General features: G+C 47.0%; 1 protein-coding gene across 1 annotated transcript; it reads right to left on the bottom strand.

Annotated features, from left to right (window-relative positions):
- Positions 1-5906: 5906 nt before the first annotated feature.
- LOC149351038 (uncharacterized) lies at positions 5907-7965 on the bottom strand. The gene is made up of 3 exons (XM_089576962.1): positions 7543-7965; positions 6397-6489; positions 5907-6074 (listed from the first exon to the last, which is right to left on the bottom strand). Exons 1-3 carry the CDS (start codon positions 7850-7852, stop codon positions 5968-5970), a joined length of 510 nt encoding a protein of 169 aa, XP_089433088.1. The 5' UTR covers positions 7853-7965; the 3' UTR covers positions 5907-5967.
- Between the last annotated feature and the right edge of the window lie 1659 nt (positions 7966-9624).

Here is a 9624-nt window from a genome sequence, read left to right as displayed (position 1 = left end):
TAGTGGACATGTCGTGGCAATTATCTCAGACGTCGACTCGTTTCGCCTGGTATCGAAATGAATATTGCTCGCCTAAGCGTTAACATTCAAAGATTGAGTAATGGTATAACGTCTATACCTTTCGCCATTTATTTTTCAATAACAAAGCGCAAAAAAATTTTTGTGCAAATAAAATGAAAAATCGTTGTTTCTATTTTTTCTTTTTTTATATACAGCAGTCTGTCCGCTCCCCCTAAAACCACTCTCTGTGACCGCCACTGACTGAAGTAATGTAAGGTTGTTAGTGTTGGTTATTTCTCTAAAAATGACGCAAACATCAGCGAATAGGTGAATATGAGAATCCATAAGAGAGCGGGGATCATTAATGTTAGATCAGGAACAGTAGCTAGGGTCCAAGAACTGAACCTTGTGGAACTCCGGAAGACACCTCTGTAAAACAGGTGTTATAACCGTAAGCAATAACTAATTGTGAGCGATTAAGTAGACATTCAATCCATTTCAATAAGTTACAGTCAATATTAAGATGTTTTAGTTTGTGAGCCAAAAGGTTGTGACAAACATCGTCGAAAGCCTTTGAAAAATTCAGAAATATACAGCCAGTTAGTGATGATAGGTCTAGAATACAGTGCAATGCATGTGTAAACTATATTAAATGTGTTTCGCAAGAGTAAAGTTTTCGAAAACAATGTTGCGCTGACATAAAAAGTTGTTCAATGAAAGGAAGTTAACAAGGTTGGTGAATATTATATGTTTGAACATTTTGGGTCAAGTATTGGTAAGGGATATGGGACGATAAGTAATAGGGGATGCTTTGCTGCCGGATTTGTAGACTGTAACCACCTTTCCGATCTTCCACTCAGTAGCAGCGTTGACTGGTCAATGCTGGAAAAGTTTGGTTAGTATAATGGGCGAATAAGCTGCAGTGCTTTTTAAGTAACGCAGTCATAACCCGGAGCGGAATGAACACTGAGTCCATCAATAAGCTTATTCACACCAGTAGGAGCAACAGTTATAGGTGGCATGAAAATATAGTTGAAGTGGTGAGTTGTAGGCATATGTATACATCAGATATGGGTGTAAAGTTGTCAGTGATTACGCGGTTAAGAATCGTGACGCGAACGTCGGAAGGGATGAGGTCGCCTAACGGGTCAGATAACGCAAAACTATCGTCGGTGGAAGGATTAATGACCCGCCAGAATTTTTGACATTAGTGGTTACATGTGAGTGGAAGTGCTTTTAGCGCTTTTGAGCGCCTGAACATACATGTTGGAAGCCGCTGAATACGAAGTCCGATCGCTCACTAGTTGGTGAGAACTTTGCGATGCGGTAGAGGCTTTCTTTTTGTTAGATAAACGTTTAATGTGATTATTACACTAGGGAGCTATTGAGTGGGTGGTAGCAGTGCGTTCAGGAGTGTATTGTTCTGTGAGTTGGGTGATTATAGCTGTGAACATGCTCCAGTTGGTTTGAATGCTGCGGACACCAAAGCTATGGGAAAGCATCGATAAAAAAAAATAGTTCATTATTTATCGCCTGAAAATTTGCTCCATTGTAGTCTCGTATTATTATTTTTTTTTCTTTTTGTTAGTGTTCGGAGTGGCTAGATTAATGTCATAGTGCATTAGCAAGTGGTCGCTGATGCCTGGCAGGTATGTAATAGGTGAGACTATGTCAGATCGATTTGTCAGGATTAAATCTAGCGTATTAGCCGCGTTGGCTGTTATAGTCCCTTGTGAGCACAAATGCACTAACGAGAATACTGAGCGCACATCTAAAAATTCGCGACTTCGAGACGAGAACGGGGACATTAAAGGGGAGTTGGTATCCCATGTTATCTTCGAAAAAATTAGATCGGCAAATAAAACAATACTGAAATAGATCATGGTGCTTTGTTTTTAAGTGTTTCCATAAAAAAGTATGGCAACAGATAAGGAAAGGCTTAGGTGATCGTGATCGAGGAGGTTAGACTGAATTATAGTGCAACAGCTTGAAACAGGTCTTCACATCATTCATATATACTTTTGCATCTGAGCCTTGTATTTATTGCTGTATTTTGTGTTACAACTTGTATTTAACATTTTTCAATTTTGCTAAACCTGTTATTTTTTTCATATATTATGTATTCGCCCCTCCTGCTTGGGCCTACTGTAGGCCTGCAGTATGTTCTAAATAAAATAAAAATAAAAAGAACATTGCAGGAGCCCGGACAAAGCAAAATTACACAAATTACGTTTGAATAGAGATTATGGCAGGAAAGTGGATGAAATATAGCTAAAAGAAGAATTGTGAACCGAAGCAAAGTATGTAATGAGCCAGAAATATGCATATCAAAGAAGACACTGCGCTGAGAAAATGGACAGCATGAAATAAATGAGCAGCACAAGTGCAGCGTACAGGCCTTTATCAAAGAATTTATTTTTTGTTTATTTACCACGTCCTGGTAGTGTTAGCTCCATAAAGCATTATCAAAATTATCACAATTTTCAGTTTTATTTGCTTAGGAGAACGTTAGAGCATTACGAACTTGGCTCATAAATGCACCTCAAATATTGCCATAAATCATCGTACTCTTCGTCCTGGGCCACAAGAGCTGGGGCTTCATGAGATAATTATTACGGTGCATTAACGAAAATTTCAACATGCCGTCAGCATGCAAAGATTTTATACTGGCGCTGAAAAAACCGCATTTTTTTAATTTTCGCTGGCAGGAGGGAGTAACTTTCTTGACTGCGCTGCTTTCTTCCTAAGCAAATGAAAGACGTGTATGCCGAGCAAAAACAATTCGAAAATATGTAGCGTAAGATATAAAACTAATGCCCTGTGAAGCTTGATGCCTTATTGGTCCAGTAGAGTGGAGAGCTGGGCGAGTTAATTGGTTCACGATTGTAGAAAGAAAACCAGCGCAAAAGACGGGGACACAGAACTCGGAACACAGAATACAGGAACACAGAACACAACGTCGTCCTGTGTTCCTGTTGTGCGTCTCCGTCCTTTGACCTTGTTTTTTTTTTTCCTTAATTGGCCATGCACTTGTGGCAATTTAAGTGCACTTCCTGTGAATTTTGCACAAAAGTAGTGTATTTTTGCATTCACCTTTTTTACACGCTGAGTTGTTTTATCTTTTGGTCACTTCAGAAGGGAGGAGTTAGTATAGAAGTAATTTACTTGGAGAATACAAGGAAATATATCTTGCGATGAATTTTCTCATATTTTAATTCTGCCTGATGGGAATGCATTACGCGCCATACGGTGTTACTCACAACCAAACGCCCAAGGCTCTAAGTTGGGCAAAGCATGTATCATATATGTGGAAGTGCGAATATGGCTGTGGTGCGCTGGGCGTCTTGCATGCACAGCAGGAAGTGATTTGTGTCTAGATCATCCAGGAGGGCATGTACAAGGACAAAAAGATAGTACAAACGCTAAAAAAAAAAAGCTAGCTGGGGCTAGAAACGCATTTTTCGTTCTAGCAAGTACCAACGTTGGGGCAAAGCAACCAGTTTTGGGCGCCTTGTAAGAAGAAAGGATGGTTCTGGGAAGCGGAGGCAGGGCTGCGTACGGCGCACGCGAGGTCGCGGGGTCACGGAGTAGCGCTGCAGCAGCACATCGGGAAAAGGTTAAATTCTTCCACTCGCCACTCGCAGCGCACCGCAGAGCCGGCAGCCTTCTCTCTTGTCCGCCTACCCGGCAGGTTCCGGCCGGGGAGACGGACAATAGTCGCGGGCGAGAGCGAAGGAGGGGGGGGGGGGGGGGGGGGGCACCACATGAAAAGCATTAGAAGAATGTCACTGGCGCCTCCACTACGGCTCAGCTTGTACTATTCTGGCGCAGTGCTGCGTTTCGCCGTAATCGCTTGTCAGCAAAGTGAACACAGCACCGTGCCTTCCCGTGAATAGTACAAGCAGGGACGTCGCGGCCACATCGGCATTCGCAGTATAGCGCCGCCCTGTCGCTTATTTGCTCGCTTATCCTCTAACAAGTCAAAAAGTCTTCCTGTTGTGGCACGCCATCCATGGCTTACGACACCACGTCTGTCATTCCCCTTCATACTTCAAGCGTTTCTCTTGCTATGGAAGTATTAGCCGTTGCGGCCACCAATTCAAGCAGCGAGAAAAATTTCAGCGCCGCAGAATTCGTAATGAAAGAGCGCCGCTCTTGTTTCGATCAAGCCATCATCAATGAACAACTTGCATATTTAGAGTGATAAATCTATACCTTTATGCGTTGTGTCTTGTGTATAATCCCAAACTGTGATCTGGAATGCGAGGTCAAAATTTGAATGTCATTGAAATAAACTCATTTTCCTGAAATTCTCTTTTTGTGTCGTCGCCGCTTTGCAGGTCGGCCCGAGCACGAGCGTGCTCAGGGTCCTTCAGTGTCGGGCCGGGCTTCCTGTCGGTAGGTTAAGTCCCGGGCCGGGCGCGGGTTCGAAATTGCGGCCCGTGCACAGCTCTATTCAGAAACCTAATCACATTTCCTTTTGTGAAAAAAGAGCTATGTGCAGAGTTTAAATGGTGCAAGTATGAAGCTACAATGAAGTCAATTACCAAACACATCGAAACATCAGTTGTGATGCCTGAAAAAAGATGTACTGCAACATATAAATACTCAAGTCTCGATAAGCAGGAATACTGAAGGGGAATAAAAACAGTTTTCTTTTGTTCGGGCTCACGCACCTGCTACAAACATATTCTTTATACATAGCAATAAAACTTGAAATAACTGTTTAAGAAGCCTTTTGGTCAAAGTATAGCTAAGTATGACTGAAAGGAGTCCGCAAGAAATGCACGGAAGCAGGCATGCAGTGTGACAGCGCAGCGCGACAGGTGCGCTTTTTAATCTCGCGCGCGCACTGAAGAACATGGGTTTATGGTTTATTGGGGTTTTAACGTCGCAAAACGAGTCAGGCTATGAGGGACGCCGTAGTGAAAGGGGTTCGGAAATTTCGACCACCTGGGGTTCTTTAACGTGCACTGACATCGCACAGTACACGGGCCTCTAGAATTTAGCCTCCATCGAAATTCGACCACCCCGACCGGGATCGAACCCGCGTCTTTCGGATCAGCGGCCGAGCGCCATAGCCACTGAGCCACCGCGGCGGGTCGAAAGACATGACGGGGACACGCCGAGGAGGCAACGCTGCAGTGCACGCTGCCTCCTCGCCTCTCGGCTCCTCGCGAGCAGCCCCGTCCGCTGACGAGCGGTGGCGGGGGAAAATCTAGGGAAAACATGCCTGTCCCCAACCGGACATGACGTCATTAAATATCACGTGACATATGACGTCACGCGTATGACGTCATATTTTTTTGACCAATCAGCGTTTCCAGCCTACCTACCCGCAAACGCTTGTATCGGTGGTGTAGTGAGAGAAGCGTTTGCGGGACGGCAGGCTGGAAACGCTGATTGGTCGATGGGATGAGCTTCTCCGTGACGTTTTTTGACTTCGCCCTCGTTCTCAACCGGACGTGGCGTCAGCGCGCCTTTCTCGACCTCTCCCTAGAGCGCCTGGGGAATCGCTAGGTGCACCCGCCGCGCCGCGCGTGCGTGGTGAGCGGGCATGCCGCATTCGTTTCGTGATCCTCGGCGCGCTCGTTTCGAGGCGTGTGCAGCTATGGCGTTCGTGCGTGGTGCGCTCGGCGGCGACAGCCAGCTGAAATTTCTGTGCAGTTTTTGCTTGCGGCTTTCGCCGTTTCCCCAGGAGCACGTGGCTAGTGTCGTGCTCGTATTTAAAGTTTTTGCCGCGGCACCACAAGGATCCGCATCAGGCGCGCTTTGAGGACCGCCGTTTGACAGCTACGCTGACGCGCTTGTCGGGGGTGCGCATTCTCAACCCTGAGGTAAGGACTGAACTACATTGTCGCAAGTTTTCTCGTGCATTGAGGACTCACCAAATTGCGATGCTTGTAACGAAACTTTTTTTTTTTTTTTGCAGCGTCGTTCCCTGGATATGCTTCTCGGAAGCCGATGTCATTGTTCGCCGCGGACGCTGGGCCTACTGCTCGCCGCCACGCCGCTGTAGGTTGACGTTGAAGAGCTGCTCCAAACGGCCCTTTTCAGGGCCGCTTCATTGCTTCCTGGAAGATTGCGGGCATCAATCTCGCGGCCGTGTTCCCTCTCTTTGTCGAAATCGGCGCCAGACATCAGAACCCGCGCTAGGCCTCGTTGCAGGGTTAAACGAGTGCAGTGTGGCTTTAGAGAAGTTATGACTTGCGCTTAGTCTATCTATATCATTCATTCAGTGCAGTGTGCCTTTGCTTCTTTAGCGACTTCTCACGCCTTGTCGAAATCGGATTTAAAGCTCACGCCACGCCTCGTTGAATGGGTTAACCGAGTGCAGCGCCTAGCTTTGTTTTTGTGTTCTAACCTGTAAGCAGTGCACCTTTCTTCGCTCCTTACTTTTGTTCTTTTCAGTCGTTTCCTGAATCCGTCGAAAGAGCCAGGCTTGCCGGATGGTTGTTCGCCGTGAATGGAACCACGAGGCGATCGCATCTGCATACAAAGCACGACTTTGTTCCCTCGTGTTTTTTTTTACCAAGGATTGCTTCGACAGCTCGTGCAAAACGAGGACTGCGCACGCCGTGTCGTCGCTGCTTAGTGAAGAGGCACAAAACGGATGTCGTCCTTACTAAAGGCCCTTCTCGGGGCCACCTCAGTGTTTCCTGGCAGACCACGCGCTTTCCGCCCTGTGCACATGTTCCCCTCATTTCCAATCATTTGTAAGTTGCATATCAATGAATTAATAAATCAGTCAATGCACTTTATTTACCAGAAAAATCTGGCTGGTCACCCTGGGCTAAAAGCTGTGCACACAGCTTGACAAGGCCCAGGGGACCATTAGATGACAGTTTTGAACGTAGGAAAAACAAGTTGGTACTTTAAAAGAACATGGAAAGTACACCAAACAATATAAGAGATAAACATTACAATCGCGCATTACAGTAAAGAAAAAGAAAACACTTTGACAGCAGACATACAGTACCAATTTACACTATAATACATACAAAAATCACGACATTCAGCATTATGGCACGAAATATAAGAACAGCACATAAAGCAAAAAAGAGTTTGGGATACACGGTGCATAGTACTTGAGAAAACAAACAATAGCGCCTACAATGACACACACAGAAGAATAACGACTTGGCGACTTCTGCAGCACAACGAGAAATGATTCATTCTTTTGCAAGTGCAGCAGCGCTTCCCGTAAGCTGGACACTGTCGCGGCGCGTGCGCCTGGTTGCACTGCTTGCATCGAATCCGCCTTTCTTTACCAGGCTGGTTTCTTACGGCGTAGTCAACGTGGACGTCGTCTTTGGACCAGGTAGCATTTTGCTGCGCGGCAGTCTCCGCTGCCTTACACATCTCTTCTGCTTTCTGCAATGTGAGACTCTTATCTCGTAGCATTTTTTTCTCTGAGCGGGGTACTATTAGTGCCGAAAACAGTCTGGTCTCGTACCATGGATTCTTCAAGGCCACCAAAATTGCAGAGCTTAGCTTGCGTTCTGAGGTCTCGTGCAAAGGGCTCAAATGGCTCGGACTCACCTTGTACCCGCATACGAAATACATGCCTCTCGTAGACTTCGTTTTCTTTTCCGTCGAAGTAACTGTCAAATTTCTTGAGCAGCGTGTCGTAATCATCTTTGGACTCATCTTTCGCGTAGCTGAAGTTGTAGATGTCCAGTGCCTCGTCGCCGGCAGCGCTTAGAAGGATCGCTGCTTTGACTGCTGCTGACTTTGGGGTGGCGGTCGACGTCGCTGTCAGGAACAGTTGCAGCTTCTGCTTGAATATTAGCCAGTTTCTTCTGACATTCCCAGTCAACTGAAGTGGTCCCGGCGGTTTCACGATGTCCATTGCTTCGGCTGCTTGAATAATCCAGCTGGGCACACCGGGCCACTTCTGACACCATGTATCGATCGCTTCATGCAGAGACGCGACACATCAGTAGCTAGGCCAGAAAAGACGCCCGGTCCTTTATTGCGCATAGATTTATAGCTGCGGCTGCAGCGAGGGAAAGGGAGAGGAAGAAGGGGCGTTGACATGTTATCAGGCCGCTTGCTTGATAGCCACATCTGATACAAGCACCTGTTCTGTCTTTCTATGTCTCCGCCCTTGTGGGGCCCCGATAACATGGATCCGTACCAGCTCGCCCAATATTCCACCCTTTTGGAATGTACAGACTCAGCGATAGTTGTATTGTTCTCATTCTTCGGCTGGCCGCCACGTAACAGTATGCCTTAAAGACAGCGCTAAATACACCCCAGCATACATGGATAAAACCAAGGGATCGGACATCAGCCATTCTGTAGTCATTGGTCTGGTTACGCCCACTGAACGGAACATACAGAATCCTACTCCGGATCAGTGGGAGGTCGCGCTGTCCAGCGTAAACCTGGATGACCAAGTCTCACCAAGTTGATCCAAGTTTGACCAAGACGGCGAAGCTGGTCGACCGGGCATGCTCAGCAGCCATGGCCGCTGTGGTCCTGAACTAAGGGACCCGACATCGGAACACTCGAGAGCCAGTAAAGTTTTTTCATTCACTCAGTCACATTCTCTGAACGACAAATGTCGATCCCGATGATGTTCGATTAGTTTTGTACTGTTAATCGATCCGCGCAACTTTAAGGGCCCATTGGTTGTCAGTTTTGCCCAACGCATGCCCCGCCCAAGTCCATTTCCGCCTCTCAAGCTCAGCTATAGTATCATTTATTCATTATCATGGCCAATTTTTATCGCCACACTTATTCATGCGGCCTAGTCACATTTTTTTCTCCGTTAGGACGCAATGCAGGCACGACTTGTCGACTTGCTGCATGTTGCTCGCTTATTCATTTCTAGCGAATTATTGTGTGGAGGTGACGGTGCTGCTCTTCACATAAGCACCCGTTATTTTCTGCCCAGGCCAGGATCGCCACGTCGAATGTGATCAGCCTTCCGGTCCGAAGAGGGCATCGAGGTTGATGTACTGTGCAGTCATCAAGGCGTGGCGTACACAAGCGTTTGCGGGTAGGTAGGCTGGAAACGCTGATTGTTCAAAAAAATATGACGTCATACGCGTGACGTCATAGGTCACGTGATCTTTAATGACGTCATGTCCGGTTAGGGACAGACATGTTTCCCTAGATTTTTCCCCGCCACCACTCGTCAGCGGACGGGGCTGCTCGCGAGGAGCCGAAAGGCGAGGAGGCAGCGTGCACTGCAGCGTTGCCTCCTCGGCGTGTCCCCGTCATGTCTTTCGACCCGCCGCGGTGGCTCAGTGGCTGTGGCGCACGGTTGCTGATCCGAAAGACGCGGGTTCGATCCCGGTCGGGGTGGTCGAATTTCGATGGAGGCTAAATTCTAGAGGCCCGTTTACTGTGCGATGTCAGTGCACGTTAAAGAACCCCAGGTGGTCGAAATTTCCGAACCCCTTTCACTACGGCGTCCCTCATAGCCTGACTCGTTTTGCGACGTTAAAACCCCAATAAACCATAAACCCATGTTCTTCAGTGCGCGCGCGAGATTAAAAAGCGCACCTGTCGCGCTGCGCTGTCACACTGCATGCCTGCTTCCGTGCATTTCTTGCGGACTCCTTTCAGTCATACTTAGCTATACTATTGACCAAAAGGCTTTTAAACAGTTAT

The sequence above is a fragment of the Amblyomma mixtum genome, chromosome 3, assembly GCF_055824585.1.
Source record: "Amblyomma mixtum isolate Tamu chromosome 3, ASM5582458v1, whole genome shotgun sequence".
Lineage (NCBI taxonomy): Eukaryota > Metazoa > Arthropoda > Arachnida > Ixodida > Ixodidae > Amblyomma > Amblyomma mixtum.
Note: the sequence above shows the minus strand (reverse complement) of the source record. Positions and strands in the feature narration are given on the sequence as shown.